The 26,109-nt window shown below is 45.9% G+C and overlaps 1 protein-coding gene across 5 annotated transcripts in view; it reads right to left on the bottom strand.

Moving 5' to 3' along the window:
• Positions 1 to 26,109, bottom strand: part of MSRA (methionine sulfoxide reductase A) — a 316,653-nt gene that overhangs the window by 165,994 nt on the left and 124,550 nt on the right. For 4 of the 5 annotated variants that reach the window (XM_084766944.1, XM_084766943.1, XM_084766941.1 and 1 more), the window contains exon 2: positions 18,760 to 18,828. The exons of the other annotated variant lie outside the window; for it this stretch is intronic. In XM_084766944.1, coding sequence (XP_084623070.1) covers positions 18,760 to 18,828 — 69 coding nt within the window. The remainder of the gene's footprint in view (positions 1 to 18,759; positions 18,829 to 26,109) is intronic. 5 annotated transcript variants of the gene reach the window in all.

The following is a 26,109-nucleotide window of genomic DNA, read 5'->3' as shown; positions in this document are numbered from 1 at the left end:
TGTTCTCACTGCTTCCTACCACAGTAAAAAGAAAAGGAAGCCTCCTGCACTTTAGTAGACTTCCTTTGTACTCAGAGAACCTGAAAGAATTTCTTGTTTGTTCTAATTGTTTGTCTCCAGGTTCTCTTTGGTTCTCCAAGATGAGAGTTTCATGTCCTCTCACCTGCTGGTGCCTTTGTACAGCGCTGAGTAAATAGGGGGATGTAAGAGGATCTCCCATCCCTATCCAAGAAGCTATCCCCAACTGACAATTTCTGGCAAAGGGAAAATTAGGTGTTTCCAGTGGAGTCTCACTGGGTATGTAAATCACACTCAAGGGCAGGCCCCATGGCCAGCAGTAGATGGCCAACACAAAATGAACTCAATGGTGTCTTTGCAGAGGTTTTTTTCCTTGTATTGCTTTATTTGGGCAATTTTATCTTACTGGCATTTTGCTTATATATTATGATTCCTGATAGTTGTTTTTATGGTGTGTGTGTGTGTGTGTGTGTGTGTGTGTGTGTGTGTGTGTGTGTTCCACATGCACTTGAGAACTACAAACATTTCTGTCCTAGCTTCCTTGTTGTTGCTGTGATAAAAACACCCTGACCAAAAGCAGCTTAGGGGAGGGAAGGGTCTAATTCAGCTTATACTTCCAGACCACATCCATCACTGAGAGAAGTCAATACAAGAACTGAAGCAGGAGCTCGAAGCAGAAACCACAAAGGAATGCTACTTGCTGCTCAATCGCAGACTCACTTACCCAGTTTCACTAGAGAACCCAGGACCTCTTGCCCAGAGAGTGACATCACCCACAGAGAACAGACTCTCCTACATCAATTACCAGTCAAGGCAATCCTTCACAGACATGCCCGCAGGCCAATGCTAACTGGGTAATCCCTCAGCGAACCCTTCTCAGGTGACTCTATGCTGTTTCAAGTTGACAGCTAAAGCCAACTAGGAAACTCTATGGCTTGGGTACAGTGTTTTCCAGACATTTATGTACAAGCTTAGGACATCATAACTTAGATCATCTGGGCCCGTTCAACATTCTGGTAGATTAAGCTACCCAAAATATCCTCTTATATCTCATATGCTCTTTTGTTCTGTTAGTTTTTGTGTAAGTGTAGGCTGTGTTGTTAGCATCCCTGAGTTCCTTGCTGTGTCACCTTATTGGCATCGCATCTTTGTTTACCATCTCTATTAAATGCTATTAAAAGACTTGTTCTTAAAAATTACTTTTACTAATAATAATGCCCCCTGGGTTATCTTTGTATATATCTGGCATATCTTTTCCTATTCTTTATTTTTAATTCTTCCATATGTCTTTGTTTTATATATGCATCTTGTAAGCAATGTGTAACAGTACTTGAAAACTTGCTATCTTTTATTAGTGGCGTTAATATATTTACTCTTGTTATTTATATATTTTAAATTATTTATGGAGCCTGGTTTTCTGCTTATGAACCTTTCTTATTTTCTGAGACAGTATTCTACTTTGGGTTATTTTTTTTTTTTAATGTTCACTCCTCTTGCCTTGCTGATCTGAAGGCAAAAAATAGAGAAGTATTTCAAACACACACACTCTTCATTCACATATTTTCCTAAACACATCTGGCATAACTCAGTGTCCCATCTCCTCCTGCAGTCAAGTGCCTCCACACCCAGCGAGCTTCATCTTATTGCCATAGTCAACACACACACACACACACACACACACACACACACACACACACACACACTCCAGATACCCCCACCCACAGTGAGAGCTACCTCTCCCATCACCCTCAGACTCAGAGTATCACAACACTGTCGCCCTGCTCTGGTCACCACCGAACACAGGCCATTTAGGAGCCAAAACTTCTCAAAGCCTAATGTTTCTCAATTCGCTCCCTCTGTGCCACTTGTGTGTTGTCACAGGCAGGGTCTCTGCTACCCTGAGGCAGAGAATAACCATAGTGATGAACGGGGACGTCTTGAAGTCTCCATTTGTCATCTAGAAGACAACTGAAATTAACGAGGATAACGAGTGATGGCCGCTGTAGAGTGACACAAGGTGCACTGAATCCTATTCTCTCATCCTCTCCTTCCTCATGCTGTGACCTTAGCACTAACACCAGCCAGGAAATGAAATCATTCCTACAGTCAGACAGCCTGGTGCCCTTTCCTTTATATGACAGGAAGAGAAGGGAGGGGACGGGAGGAGAGGAGGGGAGGAAAAGGAATAATAAAGGAAGGAAGGAATTGGTCCCCATCAGTCAGCTGTGATCTTGGAGCCACACATTGCACCAGCCTTTTTGAGATCATGGACTCCCCCCACCCCCAAACCCCATGAGAAGACACTACATTACTTGAAGGAGGAGGAGGCGGAAGTTCAGATTGCTAAAGTCACTTGTCCAAGGACAGAAGCAAGGCAGGCTGGGATTTAAGCCAGGCTTGCATGGGATGAAAAGCTGCGGTTCCTTCTCCTGCAGCCACCCAGGACATGACCTCAGACACTGGACTGGAAAGCTAAGCACCCTTCCAGGGAGCTAGCCATGGCTTCTGTGCTGCTCTTCCATGCAGAGGGCTCAGCATCGATAAACACAGCCTACGGATCCTGGAAGAGTTTAAAGGGCACTCTGCTGGGATTGCGACATGAATCTCCCCGCCTTGGGAGACATAAACAATATCCATTCCCTCCTCACATGGTCCTAGCAGCAAGCTAAACTGCAATAGCACCCTGGGGATCAATGAGTTCATTGGGCTTCCTTACAGAACGCTGGTGAGGGCGTCACTAGCTGAAAAGTCTCCACCCAATATATAGGATGACTTCCCCACAGCCACTCTAATGAACCCCTTCACCAGTTACTCTTAACACCTGAGGAGGCTGCCTGCCTTTACAGCAGAACTACAGACAGATGGCTGGGAGGGATGGTAGGGATCTCGGGCGAGGGTCCAATGGCCTTCCCCAGCCTCTCCTTCTCTGGAGGTGGGGGGGAACATTGGTCAATGGGCCCAATCCTGATGGACTTTTTCAAGCAGGAGCAGCTGATGTGATGAAGATGGTGGCTGCTCAGAGGACAATATTATCCAACGGAATTGCATCTTCAGTGGCAATCAGTGACAGCAGACCTGAAGAATGCACTGTATGTAGCACATCTCCAAGGCCCGTCTCACTAGTTGCCTGTCCTCTTAAAAGGGATGAAGTGATCCCCAAATGAGATCTCACCAGGTCACTCCAGGGATACTCAAGACAGGCCAGCCACAGTGGGCACTGCGGACCTTTGCTCTGAAGGGGAGTAGGCAGGGACAGGGACAGCAGCAACTCTGTGGGCCCTGGTGACTGAAGCTGGTCAAGCCACTGCTGACCCAAAGAAGGAGAGGACAGGAAAGGAAGAGTTTGAAAATGGACTTCGACTCTCATGGAATATAAGTGTGTGATAAAAATGGAATTATTCCCTTTGTTTTCCACAACGACTTCAATTTTACACATTGCGTTAAAAGACTCAGCAAGACGCCCTACTTACCACGACTCTTACTTGAAACTACAAAATTTAAAAACACTTTTTGCTAATTAGAGATGCCATACAGAGAGTAGGAGCTGATTGATATTTTTAATATTTGATGATGACTAATTGCTTTCTGTCCACGTCCGTTCCTGATGCCGCTTGAACCTGATAAAGCATTCTCTTCAGGCCCCTCCTAATTGAGTATGTGCCCAGATGTGCACATGTCTGTACTACCCAGCCTCAGTGTCCAGATTAAGCACTTCTGGGTTCTTACCACTGCCATGTTCCAGCCCTTCCTAGCATTGCTCTCTTAAGTCTCTATTTACCAAAAAAGTTCACGAACCAGAGCCCCAAGGCTGGAAGGACTCTGCCTCTAATCCAGCTCAGATGCCTTGTGAATGCTCAAAACTCCTTATGTGTACTGGAAATCAGCTGTCCAGTAGAAGCTAAGAAGAAGCCCAATTCTCCCTGGCAGAGCTAACAACTGCTGGAAAGCTTTTCCTCCACTAAACCAAAGAGCAGACTGTCCCTCTAATCCTCTCCTTTGAGGCCACAAAGACCGAAGTTAGCCTCTCCTCTTCATGACAACCTGATGACTTGCCGGCCATGTGACGACAGCTCTGAGAGCTTAATGGAGGTCCCCTATGGCATGCCGATTACAAGTCCTCACACCTGCTCCTCACTAGACACCTTTGGGTCCAGGGCCATCTGCTTTCTGCAAGATGTACCCAAGGAGTCTGTGGCCTTATAAAGGACAGCAGAACCACAGATGCTTCCCCAGGGATGGTGTGAGGAGGTCCTGCATGCCTCTGAACAGAACGCCCCCCAGCACACGGAAGCCTGGCTCTGCAACCAGACAGAACACTGGCTCTCCAGGCGGCTGGAGAACTAGTGGCTTCAAGCTGTGCCAGAGGACAGCAAAGGATTTGACAAACACAGCCTCTCAACTCCAGGAATGCAAATGGCTCCAGAGGATGTGAGGCTGGCTGAGAGAGAATACAGGGTGCCAACAACCCGAGTTTGCTCAGCAGCTGGTCAGGGCCAAAGAGGAGCCCAGAGAAACCAGAGCTTGCGTTCAATGTGGCAAAGAGCATCCTTTACTCTTCTGCTCCCCAGATGTATCTGTCACGGGCTCTGCACTCTGCAAGGTACTAACAAGTTGGTTCTCCCTTTGAGAGGGGGTAGGAGATCTATGGAATGTCAATGAACAAATGCCTATGACATTTGCAATGGATGCCAGATAGCACAGAGGGATACACTCAGTCCCAACTCTCTCAGAGAGTGCAGGGCATATGGAGGTGGGGAAGAGGCCCCAGATGGAGACATTCTCCAGAAAGCCTCCCGAAGCCATCTGCAGCCACTGCGTGCCCCTCTGCTTAGCTTTCTTGAAAAGCCGTAAAATGGCAGAAGACAACTTGGGTCAACATAAATGGCTCTCTTTCTCTCGGAAGAAAGAGGACAGATGGCAGGGTCAGTGAAAAGCCACTCCTTGTAGTGCACAGGTGGCGAGACGGAGGCAGGAACAAGACAGCTGACAGGCTGAGTGTTTGTATGAGGCTGAGCAGTGTCAGCGTAAGCCCTCGTGACCTGGTCAGGCACCATTTTGTTCTAGAAAGATGGCAAAAGAAACATCAGAAGTGATGGGTCCCTGCAGCTACCTTAGTTCAGGCTCCACAAGCAGCCACAGAACTTGGTGTTGCAGTGTGGTCTTACCTCTGAGTCACCCTACACCCTCTGCACCACGTGTCAAGTAGCCATTTAAATGCAATTTCTTCTTAATGACTTTTCCTAGGTCTTAATATTTTCTATACTGGAAATATTCTTCTTACAGCATTGTTTGGTATTCAGGAAGTGGTCAATAAATATTCGTTAAATTCAGTAAAGCTGCAGGACATAAAAGCAGGATACAAAAACCAGAGGTGTTTTGACACACCGTGGGTGACCTAGATTTGAAACCATCCCACTCAACAAGAGCCACAAAAGCTAGGGATAAATTTAACCAAGAAACTGAACTATACAATGAAAAATATAAAGTGCTGAGGAATAAAATTGAAATAGACACCAAAAAGCAAAAAGATAGTCCATGCTCACATATTGGGAGAATTGATACTGTTAAAATGTTCAAACTACCCAAAGGGACTGACAAATTCAATGTAATTCCAATCAAGACACCAATGGCACTCTCTACTAAAGTAGACAGCAACCCTAAAACCATATCATACCAAAACCAAACAAAACCCACTGTCAAAGCCAACTAAGCAACAAGATAAACAAGATAAAAGTTACAAGCACCATAATACCAAACTTCAAAATGCACTATAAAACAACACTAACCCGAACAGCATGACCGGGCTATACAGCTAACACATAGGCTGATGGAACCAAACAACCCCAAGATAACTCCACACAATAACAGCCAACTGAGTTTTTAACAAAGGCACCAAGAACATGAGTGAAGACAGGGCAATCTGTCAATAAGTAATGAAGGGAAAGTGGACAGCCATGAAAGTTGCCCCCTGAAGGAAAATCCACTCACAGAAGATGGATTAGGGATAAATCCAAAACTGGAAACCACAGTACGGGGAAGCCTCAGGACGTTGGCATGAGCAGCCAGTTTTTGAATAAGACCTCCAACACATAAACAAAAGCAGAAAGAGACAAATGGGGTCATATCAAATTTATCTGCTTCTGAAGAGCAATGGTGTGAAGAGAGCCTGCACAATGGCATAAATGTTTGCAAACTATTCCTCATCTGATCAGGGATTAACAACCAGAATAAATACGGCGCTCAAATGCCTCAACAGTGATAACGATGATGATGGTAAAGCTATGATGGTAATGATGATGGTGGTGGTGATGGTGGTGGTGATGACTTTTAAATGGGCAAATTATCTGAGTGGACATTTCTCAAAAGAACACACAGAAGGCCAATAAGTATATGAAAACATGCTATTAGGAAAAATGCAAATCAAACCCACAATGAGATACCATCTTACTGTAGCTTAAATGCTAAGATCAAGAAGACAAACGCATGTTAATGGCAATGTAGAGAACAGCAGCCTTGCGTGCACTGGTAAGAATGTAGCTGCACAGATGGTTGAGCGAGTGAAAGAGCTTGCTGCACAACCATGAGGATCTAGGTTCAGATCCCAGCACACACACCTGTAACCTCGGCACTAGGTGCTGGAGTTAGGAGGATCACCCAATCCTGCCAGCCACCAGTACAGCTGAAAAATGGAGAGCTCCGGGTTCAGTGGGAGAAACTGCAAAGGATATAAGGCAGAGAGAGAGAGAGAGAGAGAGAGAGAGAGAGAGAGAGAGAGAGAGAGAGAGAGAGAAGACTGGATGTCCTCTGCTGTCTGCTGCACACTTGTACCCTTGCATAACTCCCAATTTATACCCCCAACAAACAGGGAATATGAGTTATCCCAACCATCACAGGATAAACTATGATAGTTCCTCAATAATCCAACGATTCTGCCACTGGGTATTATCCAAAGGAAATGGGATTAATGTGCTGATGAGATGTCGGTGTTCCTGTATTCACTGGAGAACTGCTTAAGGCAATCAAGAAATGGAATCAGTCCATGTCCATGATGCCTCATTGAATAAAGAAAATGCATTGTATATAACCTAAACAGAGTACTACTTAGCTATTGAAATCTGAGGACTGGAGCAATAGCTCAAAGGTTAAGCGCCCTGGTTCAGTTCCCAGCACCCACATGGCAGCTCACAACTGTCAGTGACTCCAGTTCCACGGGATCTGATACCCTCTCTCACCTCCTTTGGTATCAAGCATGCACATAATGCATAGACACACAAGCAGGCAAAACATCCATATACATAAAATAAATAAAATTAAAATTAACAGAGAATGAAATTCTGTAATTTACAACAACAGACAAGAGCATATATTACATGAAATAGGGCAGTGTGCTGTAAATTATATTGTCCACTGTCACGTGTTGTTTGCACTAGTTGAAAGTGGGCTTTGGGAATGAGGATGACCTCTTGGCTCTGACTGGACCATGTTTTATCCAAGACTCCCTATCTTGGAACAAGCTGGCTCCTGGTCCCACAGCAGGGACGAAGCAGAACAGCAAGCAGATAAGGATATTAAAACACTGCATCCTTGATCTCTAAGTGGAAAAATAGCAGAAGTAGCAGGATATAAATGCTCTCTGCAGGAATTAGCATAATGCCAGGCATGCTTGATTAATCTGTGTGTGTGTGTGTGTGTGTGTGTGTGTGTGTGTGTGTGTGTCGTATGTGTGCACTGCCCATGTATGCATGTGTGTGGACACTGTAGAACCACGTTGGTTGGGTGTCACACCGTGGGCACTGTCCATCTTTGTATTTTGAGACAGGGTCTCTCATTAGCCTGAAGCTCAATAATCAGGCTTAGGTTGGTAACCATGGAGCCACAGGGACCCACCCATCTCCACCTCCCTAGACCTGGGCTTACACACACAGTGCTCTTTCCACAGGTGCTGGGAATCAAACTCAGGGCCTCATACTTGTAAAGCAAGCACTTAACTAACTGAGCTACCTCTCTGGCCCTGTCCCACATTTATTAATCTTTTTAAAAAACTAGTTTTTATTAATTTACCTTTTAAAAATAAAAAATGAATTATGGTATACAACATGTTGGCTCATGTATCCACTGTGGAGTATTTAAGTCAAGCTAATTAACATATCAACTCATGTATTCGTTGTTTTCAGGGGGTTAACCCCACATAATACTCACTCTCTGACATTATTTTGTATCTGACATATCAATTACAGTAACCTTTTGTATGAAAGCTCTCCAAGATGTGACTATTTTTTTTGTCAGAGTGACAGACACACACACACACACACACACACACACACACACACACACACACAGAGTGACTAGTGTCTCTCCACCTTCCTTTTGAATCCCAAGCCTCAGGCTCTGCCATCCACTATTCCATTCTCCACCCCTGTGAGACTGTCCTTTCTAGAGTCCTCACATGTTGCAATGCTGTCACCATCCTCTCTGCCTGGTGTGCCAACTGAACATAATGCCCTTCAGGCTTCTTTGTGTGGCACTGGTGACAGATCTTCCTTCAGTACTACTGCTAAGTCCGGTTGCATTTTCCTTACCTGTTTACCCACTGGCAGGTTTCCAGGTTGCCGCCTACCTTGGCTTGTGCAGAAAATACAAATAGTAAAGAGTGTTGGCAGGGATGTGGGCAAATGGTACTTGTGCTTGACTGGAACGTGGGACGTGGCAGTAGTTCTGGAAGATATAAGGGCGGTGGCTAGAAAACTTCAAAGAACCCCCAGAAGAGTCCACTGACCTGGGTACAGTCACCAGAAGAACAGAAATCAAGGACTCAAGGAGGTATGTACACTTGTGTTCACCGCAACATTGTTGAAAACAGCAAAAGGCAGACGCCACCCATCTGCCTGAGGATGGCTAAATGAGTAAGTAGACTTCGGTCCATATGTACAATCGGATATTACTCAGCCATAGAAAGGGAGAGATGTAACATACACTAGGATGTGGATGGACTGTGAGACATTCTGTGATGACACCAGTTACAACTGGGTATTGCTTGATGCCACACCTAGATTCCTAGAACAGTCAGGCCGATGAATACAGAAGGCATGATGGGAGTTATGGGGGGTGAGGGAAAGTGGGTGGACAGAACTTCAGCCTAGGGATGTGAGATGGTGAAGACTCATAACTAGTGAATGCCAACACTAAACTGAATGCTTAAAACCGTTAAAACAGTAACTTTTGTATGTTTTACTTTACCAAACAACTGCATTAAAGCATACAAGTGATCTTACCTCATGTTGCTGTTAGAAAACACAAACCAAATTCATGCTGAGTTTTATAAGTAACAAATTTGTAAACATGGCTTAGACTTCTTATCTGTGCATTTCTTTTAAAATTTTTATCACATTTATTTATTTATGTATATGAGTATACATGGAAGTGGTCACACATATGCCACAATATACATGTGGAGGTCAGAAGACAATTTGTGGGAGTCACTTCTCTCTTTTCATCATGTGGGCCCTAGGCTTAGCAGCAAGTGCCTTTACCCACTGTGCCATCTTGCCAGCCCTTATTTTTCTTTCATCTAGCTGGGTTCCAATGCATGCTGCTTTACTATACCTTGTACATATTTTCATGTGTTTTACAATCAATCCTGAGATAAATAGCTGAGGAGAATGAGAGCAAGATGAAGAACAAAATGTTTTATATAATAATACACTTGTGTAATAATGCACTTGACCCACGGTACTCAGGTTTTCCTCAGGCAAGCTAGCTGGGGCTTCAGGGTTCAGCTCAGTGGTAGCAAGCTCACCAGGCTTGTACAAAGCCCTGCGTTTGCTCCTCAGTGCTCAAAAATAAACTGCTAGCTCGAGTCACTGAGGCCGAATAATCAGTTCAGTTTTTGCAGTTGTCTACATCTGTTTACCGTCTGTGAGTGCAGAGAGAAACAATAGAAAATGCAAGTGCTCCCCCAGCCTGGATTTTTGTGTTGTTTTGTTTTGGGGTTTTTTGGGGGGGGGGCTTTTTTTGCATGCTTTCTCAGAAACTTGAGAAATGTCTGCCATGTTTGTAAAATAAATTAATTCTTTCCTATTAAAAAATAATGTAAAAGAACCAGCCTGTTGGGTGGGGATTAGGAGAAGACGGAGATGACAGCATTCATAGCCAGCTGGGTACACAGCTGAGACCAAGAGTGCTCTGCGGGGCACAGGAGGACGCCCAGGCTGGGTGGGAGGGCTTTGCAGAAAGTTCTGCCCTGGGACCTGGGTGATGAGAAGTCAATTCTCAGAACACAAGGCTGTCACTTTCAGCCCTTGAGACAAAGGTCTTGTCTGACATTGAAGGAGGGATGCAGGAACCAATGGGGCTGAATGAAGCTGAGGTCTCTGTGCAGAGCCTTGGGCATGGCTTACCTGGACAGGTCAGGCTAGCCGAGCAGCCCCTCTAGTGAGCCACTGAGCAGTGCTGTGGTGATCTCATGGCCCCTGTGGCCCCTGTGGCCCCTGTGGCCCCTGTGGCATCCTCTACAACAGTCTGACCCAAGTCCCATGCTGCCCTCGTCCTCTTCTTCATCCCATAGACTGCATATAAAAGGGGCAAAAAAGGGGGACAAAACACTCATCCAGCAGCACCCTAGGTTCCCAACAGGAGTCCCCAGATCTTCCTGGACAGATGTCTATTGGGAAGGGTTGTTTTGGGCTCTTTGGTGGGGGCTGTTTCCAGAGAGGGTTTCTCTGTGTGTCCCAGAACTTGCTCTATAGACCAGAATAGCCTCAAACTCACAGAGATACATCTGCCTCTGCCTCTGTCTCTGCCCTCCAAGTGCTGGGACTAAAGGCGTGTGCAACCTCCACTTGAATACCCTTGGGCTCCTCTACACGTTGCAAATGACTAAGGTTGGTGGAAAACTGTTGTCTAAACCAATAGAGATGCTGTGGTAACCGTCATCTTACTCTTGCCCAGAACCATCCCACCTGAACTCCACTTACACCCTACCAGGATGCCCCACCTACAGCCCATTGGTCGGTCTATGGTAACTACGAAGCCAGCCCATCCCAATATTTTTAAATTACACACACACAAAAATTTTGTAACCTGATTGTATGGTTCTTATACATGAACTCTGTAGGTGACAACATGGCATCACAATGTCAAAAAGGTGGAAATTTCCGCAATAAATCATGACTCCCTCCCCCCCCACACACACACTGCAAACAAGCTAGCTCCCTGCTCTCTTGAAACAACAGGGCTGCACTGCTCCCGTCACACCACAGACCCAGGTTCAGAGGCCTCCGTGCCCCATCCCTCTGTCATCAGGGCTGTCTGCATCCAGGAATGAAATGGAAGTCAAGATCATCAACACATGAAAAAGATACAAAAAACAAACTTGCCTTAAAACATATTTCCAAAGCTAAGGATGCAGTTGGAGAGTGTTTGTCTGGCAAGAAGAAAGCCCTGGGCTCCACCTTCAATACTAAATAAAGCAGATGTGGTGGTGCAGGCCTAGAATCCTGGCACCAAGGAGCTGGGGGTAAAGGGACCATGAGTTCAAGGTCATCCTTGGCTCCTAGCCACTTAATGAGTTTAAAGCCAATCTAGTATATATGAGATCCTTTCTTTTTTTTTTTTCAAGTCTCCAATGACTAAAGACTGCCCTTTAAGATACATCAGATGACCTAGAGCAATGTTTCTATGGGTGGCACCCCATTTGGGGGTCAAATGACTCTTTCATGGGGGTTGCATATCAGATATCCTGCATATCAGATATTTATGTTACAATTTATGACAGCAAAACCACAGTTACGAAACAGCAATGGAATAATTTTATGACTGGAGGTCACCACAACACGAGGAACTGTATTAAAGGGCCCCAGCATTAGGAAGGTTGAGAACCACTGAGCGAGGGCGAGGCGCCGTCTCTAATTACCCATTGCGTCTCCATCTTGGAAGCTTGCTCCGGTTCTCAGCTTGCTGTCCCCGTCAGTCTTGTGGGCATAGATGGGCTGCTTCATTACCAACAGTTTCAGTCAGTCCCCTCAGCCTTTCCCCTGGAATGTGTGGCTGTCACTCTTCTACTCCCAGACCCGGTTTCAATAGTTTTCAGTCAAGGTTCAGAGAGAAACCCGCCACACCGGGATTTGATTATTTACCAACATAATGTTGGCTGCAAGCCAGCGAGACACCAATACATTTTCCTTTGAAGGCTGACATATTGCCTGCTGTTTCTAAGTCTGTTTTCTCAGCTGGCCAACAAACAACCAGGACTGTTTAAAGAAGAAAAAAAAAAAACACAATTCAAGGTGTGTGTGTGTGTGTGTGTGTGTGTGTGTTGGGGAGTATTCTTGTGATAAATTCCTCATAGAGACACTGGTCTCATTCTCCCAAGGTGACAAAGGTGCCCCCAGGAGTGAGGCACATCCCTGGGCCTCTGACAGTTGCTGGTCCCTATACCCCTGTCATCAGTTTTTCTGTATATTACTCTGGGAAAGGCCTGCAGAGGTCTGGCCCTGGTGTCAAGGGTAGCAAGTGGCAGGGGTATCAGCATGTCTCCAAGTGTCTTACACAGGCATGTGTTCTCCTTGTTGAAGGGCCCCCAAGACAACCTGACATAGATCACAGACCTCGCAGAGGCTGGCCGTCCCAAAAAGCTAGTCAGGCTGCCAGAAACCTAAGGCACAGTAAAGGACAGCAGTTGCTGTCACTTTTTAACAATCCACATTAAATGAGAAGATAAGAGAGTTTTTAATGTGACACAATTTCTTAAGAATAGGTTCAGGGCCAGATGTGGTGGCGCACACCTTTAATCCCAGCACTCAGGAGGTGGAGGCAGGCGGATCACTGTGAGTTCGAGGCCAGCCTGGTCTACAAAGAGAGTCCAGGACAGCCAGGGCTACAGATCGAGTTCTAGGACAGCTAGGACCACACAGAAAAACCCTGTCATGCATAAGTCCAGAGCCTCAACGCTGCCATTTAAAACAAACAAGCAAACATTTAGGTATGGTGGAGCATGCCTGTAAGCACAGACTCAGGAGAGTAAGAGATAGGCAGGTCCCAGAGCTCACCAGCCAGTCAGCCTAGCTAACTGGTGAGCTTCAGGTTCAGCGAGAGACCATGCCTCAAAAGATGAGGCTGAGAACAACAGGGGAAGGCACCTGACACAAGCCCCTAGCATCCAAGTTTATCCAGCACATGTACACACACACAAATAAGGAAAAACAAACAAACAAATGAAGGAAATCGTTTTAGCCACTTGGAGCCACTAATTGGAAGGAAGGGATCTTGAAAGTCTGTTTAACCCCTGCCTGCCTTGGTGGGTTGGAAATATATGACTTAAATCCACGCAGTGGATTTCCTCACACACTGACAAGTTGTAGTCAGTTCCCCAACTCCCACCGAAGGGCCTTGCAGCAGGTTTTAGAAGTGCAAACTGATTTTTAATGTAAAGTCATTCAGGAAGAAGGGCAGATCATCAGAACTGAGGAAAATCTTCCAAGTCAGCTCAGGCAGAGCAGCTGAGATACTGATGGCATGACAGCATCCGCTCACTTGCACCCTTTTTAAACTATTGCACTACCCAGGAAAATACAAGTAGTAAACATCGAACCCCTACTCTGATCTACCCAATGGACAGGACATTCTCCACAGTTATGTGGAGAGCGGGGACTGACTCTGACATGAACTCTGGTGCCCCATATTTGACCACCTCCCCTTGGTGAGGAGACCTGGTAGCACTCAGAGAAAGGATAAGCAGGCTAACAAGATGAGACTTGATAGCCTATGACCGTATGGCGGGGAGGAGGTCCCCTTCTGTCATATACCTAGGGGAGGGGAATAGGATGAAAGCAGGAGAGAGGGAGGAATGGGAGGATACAAATGATGGGATAACAATTGAGTTGTAATCTGAATAAATTAATTTTTTAAAACCTCAGTTCATATACCTTAGTTTATTATTTTTCAATGACTACCTTATTCAATGCTTATTTAAAAGTTATATTCTAGTTACCTGAACCCCTATAAGCTTAGACCTTATTTAAATATTATTTCTGCTCTTTTCTTTTACAAATTTTTTTAACTGACACAGGAGTCTCATTCTCTCACTGCACAGCCCAGGTTAGCATGGAATTTGTGATCATGTTGTCTCAAGCCTCTACATGCTGGCATCACAGGTGTGCACCCATGTGAAGCTTAAACAGTTGTTTTCAGGGACAGTCTTTCAACTTGGGAACATCAGGGTTTAGGTGACAAATACATGAAATTATGTATGAATGTGTGCCTGTGTGTGAGCATGTATGTGCGTGCATGTGCGGGTCCATGTGGAGGCCAGAAGAGGGGGTCAGATTCCCCTTAGAGCTGCAATTACAAGTGGTTGTGAACAGCCTGCCATGAGTGCTGGGAACCAAACTCGGTCCTCTGCAAGACAGCTATGCTCTTAGCCACTGAGCAATTTCTCTAGTACCTAGAGTTTTATGTAACTTGTCTTTCAATTCTAGCTTGTGGTTAGAGTCTCTTGCCCTCCCTTCACTGTCTACCTTTCTCCACTAATAAGCTTTTATTTTATTTGCTCTGATAGAGCTTCCTGTCTGTGAAGTGTTTTCCACAGAAGGAGCAGTTGTTCTGAGCTGACCACACTGCCCCAACCCCAGGAGACTACAGCCTGATAATCTGCTGGACAGAGTGGCCCATAGCCACCAGCTGTCATTTTCGTTAAAATATTGGGAGTGGAGAAAAAACCTTCCTGAGACTGGCATGGAGGGCTGGCACAGAGATGCTCTCACAGGAGAGAAAGTAGGCTCCCAGCTTGGCTAAATCTCCAAATGCTTCAATGTCTCTGCCCACTTCATGGGACCACTGTACCGATCAGAAGGAGGACAGACATAAGGCACTCTCACACACAACAGACAAAGGCATGATGTAACTGCTAAATGATCGGTTTCACTTTTTCAGAATGTAAGCTCTCTCTAACCTTAAAGTGAGCATCAGAAGCAAGACTGAGGAGCGCTGGGGACCAGGGCCTGTGGCTTCCCAGTTAACACTGGGAGAGGGAGCAGATCTGCAGGGGAGGTGGGATTCACTGATGGACTACAAAAGGCAGAATAAAAAACTGTCTTGAGTTAAAAATAATTTGTAGAGACTGAATGCCGGCAGCTGTTTAAGGAGCCATCTCTGATCACCGGGTACAACACACGTCTGTATTTTTCCCTCCAGAGTGGGCCTTGATCCCTCCAAGCCACTCTAAAAGCCTCCCCACAGCTCAGCAGTCACCAGCAGAGTGGATCAAACCATAAAGCTGCCGTGTAGACAGCATTCCACTCAGCATGTTCAAGTCCTCAGGCACTAGATGAAGTTACAGTGGTGACACTATTTTGGCATAATGTATTGAGACCTCCAAGGCTGAAGGAGGAGTTTGGACAGGTAAAAAGTACCACTGTTGCTCTGGGTAACTGACAGGCAGGCAGATGCAGCCAGGGATGTCTGCATTATTTGCTACTAAAATCGAAAGGGGGAGGGAGCTGGAGGAGACGTCGCCCGAACAGCATTTTCCCGGCAAAAGCTGCATCTCAAGAGTCCTTCAGAGCACTCTGGGAATGCGCAGGAGTTTACAAATCAATTTACTAAATTGGCTTGGCTGGAAATCATGCCTTTGTGTGTGGATGTGGCTGAAAGGCGCTTTCTTAATCTATCGGGCCCTAGTGGGGCTCCTTCAAGCTGAGCAGAGAAAGGTGACATCAGGAAAAGGATGTCAGGTCCAACCAGGTCCACTTCAGTTCAAACCCTACCTCCAAAGGCCCAGCAGCCCTTGTGTAAGTCACATGACCTCTCCGAGCCAACTCCTAGCTAGCCCACTGGCCTCTTGAAACGCTGGCAGGATCAGTGGCCTGAATATTTCAGAGTCAAGTGCTGTCTTAATCTGACCTTTTCAGCACAGCTATAAGCAACCGGGATGACAGGAGCCCTCCCCACACCAACCGTTCTCTCATCTCCCAATGGCCAGCTGGACAAGAGACATAAAAGGAGCAGAGCTCTGGAAACCTCACCGTGCAATGACTGCATATGCTTAACCAAATTGGGAACTTCATTTAGGCAGCAGAGAGAGCCACGCCGCACTTCTAAAGACAGAATTTTCAGATGTCAGGCATAGTCTCTTTTTGGTTCTGTACCATTTTGCCCTTTTGATATTGCGAACTTGAAGAATTCTGCAAGTGGCCCATCTCCTTTTATTTGTTCAGTAGTTTGTTTGTTTTTTAAAATAGGGCCTCAAATGCATAGCAATCCTTCTGCCTGTAACACTGATCCAAGTGCTGGGATCCTAGGCATTGCTGCCACACTTAGCTCTGAACCATCTCTTTTCACACCTCACCTATTTGCCAGTCAACCAATCGCAGTGCACTTTCCAGGCTCACTCTGACACATGAGCCTGAGGTCTTGAGCAGGGAGGAGACAGAGCATAGGGTCCAGACCTAGAAAGGCCCCAGGAAAGCTAAGGCCTAGAGAGGGTAATGTCTTGCCCTAAGTCAAAGTGTGAAGACCTTTGGTGAGGTTTCAGTAAGCTTGTGAACACCAACACGGAATGGAAAAAAGGAATCTCAGCCCAGAGTTGCATGCCCCGATGTTTCCAACTCTGGGGTCAACGTGTGCTAGTTCCCACTACATTGCTAGGACAGGCCTGTGTCATTTGTCACTCTCAATAAGGTATATAATAGTCATACTGGTTCAAACATGCCTGAGAAAGTAGGCTACTGCCCATGAGTTGAGCCCATGATGTCTCAGGCCATCACCTGAGCCCTGTGGTAAAGATCAGCATCATAGCATGGAAGCCATGGTACAGCGAAGCTGCTAATCTCTTAGTGGCTGGTAAGCAGAGAGGGAGGAGGACAGGCTGAGATCGCATTAGCTGCTTCAGGGGCATGCTCCCAGTTACTTCCTCCCACTCTGCCCCACCCCCATGCTCCCTCTCCCTACAGTGCCACCAACTGAGCTTCTGGGGACATTCCAGGCTCAAACTGTAACAATACAGACTTAGTCTCCATCACAGTTGTCTAAGAAACTGAAACAGAAAACCTCAAGGATGATTTGTATATTAATGAATAGGATGTTTTGCTGTGATGAAACTGCTAGGGTAGGAAGGTTAAGACTAAATCAGCTATCCCAGCGAACATTTTAGACTCTAAGATACAGAGCACCCATTGTTACATGATGCCTCTTCAGAAACAGAAGTACGCACAGTGATTTTTTTTTTTTTGAGACTGAGTCTCTCTGTGTAGCCCTGGCTGTCCTAGACTCTCTTTGTAGACCAGGCTGGCCTCAAACTCATAGCTATCCTGCTGCCTCTACCTCCAGAGTGCTGGGATTAAAGGCGTGCACCACCATGCCTGGCAAGCACAGTGATTTTTTTTAACCACAGATGGCTACATTTTAAAAGGTGATAGCCCACTGGAGCAAGATTAACTTTTAGGAAGCACTGAGTCGCTACTGCAAAATTCTCCAACAGCCCCTGCTCTGGTTTAGTTATGATTCTATATCTGGGACAAAGAGAATGTTCTATCTTGAAAAGTGCTCCCTTAGAGGCTGAGTTGACGTGAGACTGACTTCTAAGTCAAGCATGCTTCAACACTTGAAAGCAGCCTTGTGCCCTTTCAGGAACTACTAGGAAAATACACATCCCTCCAGATGGCTCCTGGAGGAGGTGCCAAGTCAGGTGATATAAACATTTCTAGAGTGACAGAGAGCCAGATCCTATCCATAAAGTGAAGGAAGCAAATGGGAGAGACAGCTGTACCTCCAGTTGAATTTCTGGAGGTCGAGGCAGGAGTGGCGGTACGTGTCTTTAATCCCAGCACTTGGGAGGCAGATGTATGCAGAGCTCTGTGAGTTTGAGGCCAGCCTGGTCTTCAAAAGAGTCAGGACAGCCAGGGATACACAGAGAAACCCTGTCTCAAAAAAACAAAAAGAAAAAAAAATTCTGGAGGTCAGAGGTGGCCATGTCTGAGAGGACCTCAGGGCACTGCTGGAGAGAAAAGGCCAGAGATAGAAGTGAAGAAGGGCAGGAAGGAGCTAATGAGAAGGAGGGAAGGAGGAGGGAGGGACAGAGGAAGGGAGGGAGGGAAGGAGGAAGGGAGGGAGGGAGGGAGGGGCAGGCAAAGAGCTGCCAGAAGCAGGGACATTTGGAAGGTAGGGTGGGAGACAGAAGCTATGAAGGTGGGAAACATAAACAAAAAAGACTTCTGCACCAAATGGTTTGGAATTAGCCAAAAAATTCAGCTCAACTTCACACCTAATTTTTAGATATGTACTCAAGGACTGGACTTGTCTCTACTTGAAATATTTTTAATTAATGCTTTCTACCAATGAATGTGCTCAATTCATGGAGAGGAAAGAGGAAAGAGACCATTCAGTTGGGAGGGGATGGTACGATAACTCTAAACAACTTGACAAAGTTATGTATCTATGTGAAAAGGAAAGAAAAGCTCAAAGCCTAAATTAATTAAGTTAATTCACAGTATGGACAAAAGAAATATCAAAATTACAGTGTGATATCTGGGCTGTCAAAGTTAGACAAGAAAACATACTGGATTTTATAAAGTAAGTATTCCTGGGCCCAGAAATTACTAAGAACTCCAGAGTTTTCTTGGCTGTAACGACTTGTAAATATCTAGAAGAGCCCAGATTTTGAAGCCCCGAGGACACTTACTACAGCTAAGAAAGTTGGCAGGAAGCTTTGCACAGTATTTGGGTTTTCTTTCTGAGTTGATATCTTACCAAATACAGCCATCTGTGTTCCCTCTGGGAAAGGTTCAACCGTTCTGTTGCCACTGACATGGTGTTTGGCTGAAAAAAGAAAGAAAGAAATGTGAGTTTAAGTGTAAAGTTTGACATGCATACTAACACATGTCATTAAATGTGTCAGGGAGCCCGTTCCTCATCAGGAGTTAGGAACACACCAAAGCTTATGCTCTTAAGAGACTTTCATTTACCTGTTTTTTTATAAATTTGTGTGTGTGTATATGTGTGTGTGTGTGTGTATGTGCGCGCAAGCATGCTCTCATGCACACATATGCACTGGTGCATGTGGGGTTGAGGAAGCAGACGTGCATATGTGTGAATATACATGCAGAGGCCAGAAGTTATCCTCAGATGTCATTGCTCAGGTGTGATGCACTTTGGTTTGTTTGGGTTTTGATGTTGGTTGGTTGTTGGTTGCTTGAGGCAGGGTCTCTCAATGGCCTAGAGCTCGCCGATTTGGCAAGGTTGGCCAAGGAGCCTGAGAAATCACACCCACCTCTGCCTCCGCAGCACAGGGATTAAAAGCATGTGCCATCACATCCAGCTTTTTACATGGGTTCTAGGAACAAGCTCAGGCCCGCAGGCTTGCAGAGGAAGCACCTTACTGAGTGAGCCACTTCCTTAGCCTTTTACTTAAGCTCCAATCTCAATGGCAGGCCATGTTGTTTTGTAAATGAACATATCAGGGTCCAAGTTCTTATAGGCCTGGACAACTGAAAAATGCCGGGCCCCTGGTCAGAGGATCCGTACTGAAGCTGACATACCCAGAACGCAAGGGAATCCCTGAAATCCAGGTTGAGTAGGGGTGCCTCCCCCCCAATGATGCCCAATAGCCTCTGGCTTGATGAAGTTGATATTTAAGCAAGGAGTGAAGCAGCAAGCCATGGCATTGTACTGGGACTCAAGCGCTATCCCAGGGACAACTGCCTTGGAGACCAATGGAGATCCAGTGCTTTTCAGCAGCCCTTCAGCCCTGAAGTGTCACCACCAGTGCAAAGGAAGGGCTCGCAGAGATGTAATGAGCCTCCTAGTTAGGGCTTCTGAAACACACTTCTTCTCAAGAGGCCCTGACAGAGAACTCTGGTGAATGCTCCACCTGAGAATACATGATAACGTCCTTGGCAATGTTCAAGCACAAGTATTCACACAGAAAACACATAGAGGAGCCGCTAAATCATGACACTTGGCATCCTTGTGACTTAAGGGTCACAGTAGGTTTACTAAGCCCAGGCAAAAGGCAACAAGGACATATAACCTGAGTGAGTGCCAGAGGATCTGAGTCCCAGAGCCATCTGGTCCAGGTGTGATGAGGTATGCCACTAGATTGAGATGGAGACCTCATCGTAGCCTTAAGCACCTGTCTGAACTGTGGGCTCCTCAGCACCCTCTGCAGCATTGTGGTGTAGACTCTGAGTTTGTGTGGCTCCTTTTAGTTCATAGGATTCCATCAGTTCATCTTAGGGGTTTCCACTGGTTTGTAAGTAACAGAAATAAGTGAGAAGGGAAGGGGCCAGGCCAGGGTGGATCCAGGCAGCTGGCAGGCTCAGCAGCCTCCTGCAGCCCTCAGCCACTATTGGACATAATCATCAGAAACATGATGGAAGGCACAAAGTGACCCTGTCATGCTCACTCATATGGGTAAGCTCCCTGGTCGCTGCATCCCGGTAAATACATGGAGATCAGTCTTTGCCCTATGGTAGCCCAGACCTATCCCTTAACCCTGACCGGTGAGTTTGGAATGTCACGATGCCAAACATCAGAAACTCGTTCCTTTAACCCACTAAACCTACCTGTAAGGATTTAGCTCAAGGAAAAAGGTAGGTGTGAAAAAAGAGGATATACAAGACAGAATGTAAAGTTCCACTTGTCATAAGGAAATCTCACAATCTGCTTAGAAATTGCACTCACAACTTTATCAAAAGCAGCTCTTCCCTCTAGACTGGACATGACCATTGCCATATTGAGTCAGAGCAGCTATGATCAACACCCTTCCTTCCAGGAGGGATTGGGGAGGCTTAGGAGCCTTCAGGAGATCTTCAAGAGGTCCTCCCTGCCCAGCTTATGTAAGGGGTAAAAAATGGAGGGATTCCAGTAGTGCCTCTGCCTCAAAGTTTCCCAAGGGGACTCTCAGTGGGGCAGCTTTTCATGAGCCCTCCACGCTGTTGGTGGGACTCCAGTGCTGTGGTCAATGGTCCTGTGAGCAGGTCTAGTAGGCTCACTGGGTCACCAAGCTAGACTTGGATTAAGTCCTTTCTTGGCCTGCCCTCCCCCCCCCTCCTTTCTCTCTCTCTCTCTCTCTCTCTCTCTCTCTCTCTCTCTCTCTCTCTCTCTCTCTCTCTTTCTTGTGCGTGTGCGTGCGCGCACGTATTTGAGCACCACTTAGAGCAATAAAAAAAATATAAGAAAATGTCTGCAGTACTGGCAAGAGGAAACAATTTTATCCCACCATTCATGTGGACTTCTAGGACAATGGACTGAAATACAGATACTGAAAATGAAAACACAGTGGATGTGTGAGGTAGTTGTTTTTATTTGATACCACCTTTGCTATCATTAGATTCTTTCCTTATTTTCTTGGATAAAAACACTTCAAATTTTAAAATCCCACAAAACTATAGACTTCACTGTATACTTTTTCCTTTAGCAATTGGCTTCCTGGGCAGGCCAAGACTTATCTATAGCCCAGGTGAAGCTCACATTTACAAGAGGTGTGTCTCCTGTGGCATCATGGTGGCATAGGAGGTGGTTCCAGACATGGCTGCCTAAATCATCGCCTTAGGAACAGACCACCACTCTGCTGCCTCTTAGGCTTGCGTCTTCTTGCTCCTATACTACTCACACTTACTGTCTAGATAATTTCACCTTCTGGGCAAGTCTCAATGCCTCAAGTTGACAGTCAAGATTAACTACATTCCCTCCATCTCTGCCAGCTCATTAATTTGAAGGTAGAGTCAATGCTTTTGCTGGTCTTCAAGGATCTGTAAGGGTTGGCTACCAAAGTCTTTCCTCCCTCCACTACAGACATGTCTGCCTTGCTCATTAGGGCTGCACTAGACATTCATGTTACTTACTACATGGACAAAACCCAAATCTCCTAGTAAATGGTAAGCTCAGGACGGCAGTGGCCACAACCTACATGTCACTATCCCCTGATCCCAGCATGTAGTGACACAGAGGTGTTTAGTAAGCCTCTTCAAGCCAATATAAAAGATGTATCTTATTTGATTCAGTATACACACACACACACACACACACACACACACACACACACACAATGCTATAATAGGAGAAATGAATTATTAAAGATCATTCTATATGTTTCCACAAACGAAGTTGACCAAGACATCACTAACTTTGCAATGAAATCTTAGGGGACTAACATCAGCTATAGTCTGTTGTGACTCAATCATTGTTGTAACATGTGACCAGATGGATTATATCTGTCTATGTGCCTATATGTGGGAATGTGTGCATGTACGTGTGTGTGTGCATGTGTGTGTGTGTGTGTGTGTGTGTGTGTGTGTGTGTGTGTATGTGGAGATCAAAGGACAACCTCTGCTCTCAGCCCTCAAGAGCCACTTGCCCTGTTTTAGGGATTTATTTATTTATTTATTCATTTATTTTAATTTTTATTTAAGTTATTTATTCAGATTACATCTTATTTGTTATCCCCTCACTTGTATCTTTTCCTTCCTCCTCCCTCCCTCTTTCATCCTATTCCCCTCCTAGGTCTGTGACAGAAGGGGACTTTGCCCCCCACTATTAGATAAGAGCCTATCAGGTCTCTTCCTGGTAGCCTGCTTACTCTTCCTCTGAATGGGACATCATTTTTCATTGGCGTGGACATCACCAATTAGGTTAGGCTGGCTGGCCAGTCCCCCTAGGATCTACCTGCACCTGATTCTCCAGCACTAAAAAAGCAAGCACACACTACCCTGCCTGGCTTTTCTAAGTCTTCAGGCATGCAAGGGGAGTGTTTCAACAACTTAAGCCAAGCCACTTGCACAGTCCTGTAAAATACTTTCTTTTTAATACAAAGAACATGTTTTCCTCACAGTAAAGGAGAACATTTAAAATAGCCACTCCAAAACAGTGCCCAGCTTGGTGCCCTAGAGATCAGGGAGCCAATGTCTCACCCTCATATGTTGGGGCCCCCTTCCTAGCTGCATCCTCCCTTTCCTCTGGGAAGACTGCAATCCTGAAGGAAGCAGGCATGGAAATGTTCCATACTGGACATGAAGTAGGAAGTTTGTGTTGTCCTCTCTGGTGAAATGACCCTATCTCATCTTTTATTCCAGAGCCTGAGGCCCAAAGATAATCATTTCCACAAATTGATTTTGCATTTTCTTCTGGAATACAGATCATTGAGTCTTATGGCAGCCCTGTGGCAGTCTATGCAACATTAGCAAGCAAGAGATAGGACAGGCCAGGGATGACAGGCTGGGCTCTGAAAGAGGCTGCCTGACCTTGGGCCTCTTCCTCCTCCTGGCTATATGGCCTTGCCATATCACTTAACCTCTGTGAGACTTTTCCTCATTTGGAAAAAATCTACATTGGGTGTTGCTTCATTTGAATTGCCTCATGGGTGGCTTTAAGAATTACATTAGGTATGTAAAGCCTGGCACACTGCAAAGATTGCACAACTGTCAGGCTAGCATTGGAATCAGCATGAGAGCTGAGCTTTCTATGGGGGCAGGGGAGGGGGAGACCTGAGTCAGGAAATGGTGTATTGAGTCTTCCTCCTCCTCCACATCCGTGCTCACGTGCTCACGGCAGACATCTCTAATCACTCTCAGCATTCTTTCATCTCCAAACATGACCTAAAAATCCTTTCTCATTATAACAACCCAGAGAGTCAGTTATCATTTGGAGACAGAACACGGATTAACGTCACCTCTCATTCCTGGCCTGAGTGAATGAAACAGAAAGATGGGACCCAAAAAGTAGTTGTTTTCCTCCTCACTTCTACCAACAAATTGCAGCAAAGTCCCCTCAGTAATTGACCAAACTCTATGCAGTGGTACCCTCTCATCTGTGGCAGATGGAATCCAAGCAGATGCTTCCAACTTCAGACAGCGCCAACCGTGTGTGTGTGTGTGTGTGTGTGTGTGTGTGTGTGTGTGTGTGTCTACATGACTGGCAGCCTTGCAATGTATCACGAGAATTAATCTGTCCTTCCGTGTTTGTTTGTGCATTTTTGAGGAGGGAGGTTTTGCTTTGGTTTGGTTTGGTTTTGCTTCCTGAGTTTTCCATTTTTTCCTGGTGCCTCCTTGGAATCACTATTCATCAACTCTGGAGCCATGATTAAGTAAAGTAAGAGTTACTTTAACCCAAGTCCCTCAGTTGCAAACATCAATATGATAGCCAAGATGGCTGCCAAGCGGCTAATGTATGGGAAGCGAGACAAAGGGATGACCCATACCTTAGGCAAGGCAGAGTGGACAGGAGCAGAATTTCATCATGTCCCTCAGAACAGTACACAGCTTCAAACACTTCAAGGTGCTTATTTTGTCTTATTGCTTTAGATTATGGTTGATACCAGGTCACTAAAAACTTTAAAAGCAAAATTTCAGATAAGAAGTGATACAATATACAGCTTTACAGTAAGGAGAGAGTAAGAGGGAGGGGTATGTGAAGAATGTGAGTTCTATAAAAAACCCAGACATGAGAGGTAGAGGGAGGTAGAGTCACTCCTAAGTTCAGGAGTTCAATGTCAACCTCAGCTATATAGAGAACCTGAGGCTAGCCTGGGCTATAAGAGACCATATCTCAACAAACAAACAAAATCCAGCCCTGAAAGATTTGTCCCTGGAAGCCAAAAGGGCATTTCCTATTGAAACTCTGCTATGGCAACATATCTAAGGTATCTGGGGACCATAGAGTCAGACACCCTTTAAGCACCCTATGTTGTTAACGATTTGGGGGTGGCACGGGTGTTTGCGAATGGCTGAACTCACACATTTAGGCTTCACAATCAGTGGTGTGATTCATGACGGAAGCTAGCTCACCAAACACAAAACCGTTCATTAGCTGGGTCCTCCCCATTGTTGCAGGGAAGGACAGTAGGGCTGACAGGCAGAGACATCTGTGGCCCAGTCACAGCAGGGTAGAGGCCTCCAATCTGGCTGGCTGAGCACATGGCCCTGCCCCTGATCCCTGCTCAGTGGGGGCCCATCCAAAACCATGTGTGCAGCCCATGGTGATGATGTGTCCTCTGTCAAGGGTAGCTGAGGATGGGAGTGGATTTTCATCTCTTCTGAAAGCCTCATGGTTGAGGACCACAAAGGTTAATGTAAGCAAGGGCCAGAGTCAACTCCATCAGGCATTTTAAAAGGGGCTCAGGAGACATGTTCAAGGTTTCCGAAGAAGGCACTGGGGCCACTGGATTTTGCTCTGTGAAAGTCTAAGATGCTCAAAATGTTATGTCAGCTTCCTTTCTTGAACAAAGGACAGCAAACTCTGCCTAATAGCCTGTCTGCAATAATTCAGATCCATACATAACCACCCAGCCCTAAGCCACCTGACTTGTGTTCAAATTATGATGGCTAAAACCTATATCTTATGGATAAAGAGGATTGCAGGTGACAGCAAAATGGAAGCTGGAGAGCAAACTGCACCCGTAGGCTTCTCCTGGGCCCAAGCTCCTCCTGACCAGCCAGTCAATGGGATGTCACCCAGTTAGAGTCTAAGAATAACGGCTAGGGTCCCAGAAGTCCTACCCAGCCACTGAAACTCAGAGTCACCACAAAGTGGGGAGAGCATTGGACCTGACTATGCCTGCAGCAAGAAACCTGTCACAAGCACTAACCTCACTTCAGCCACAGACGGGGCCTGAAAGCTGAAAGCAGGACAAGAGCTTAGCATCTATGCCTCCATTTTGTGTCATCTCTTTTGACAGCTAAGTCAGATTCCTGCTCAACCGTATAAGAGGCACTTGATCATCTACTGGCTGCCTCAGAACTAGTAACAAAAGGCTGACTTGCCTCCACTTTACCAAACCTCGCTTACCCTTCTTCAGGACCAGAGATACCTAGTGAGAGAGTTTCAAGATTCCAAGCACACTGGTTCTTGCAGGCTGCTTACCCTACCACAGGACTCTCACCACTGAGTGGTAGCAGTCACCCCATGAGGAGCGACCTAAGCTATCCTCATACACAGGAGTCTAATGCAGAGAACTGAATCTCTAGGTTGAACAACAGCCATGCTAGAACCAGGGGTTCCTCACAGAACCAGACCTGAACAAATGACCACACCATTGTTCACCAAGACTGCCAGACGCAAGTGGCCCCGTTTAGTTATTTCCTCAAGGCACTTGTCAGTATTACC

This window comes from Acomys minous (genome assembly GCF_964271855.1).
Source record: "Acomys minous genome assembly, chromosome: 18".
Taxonomy (NCBI): domain Eukaryota; kingdom Metazoa; phylum Chordata; class Mammalia; order Rodentia; family Muridae; genus Acomys; species Acomys minous.
Note: the sequence above shows the minus strand (reverse complement) of the source record. Positions and strands in the feature narration are given on the sequence as shown.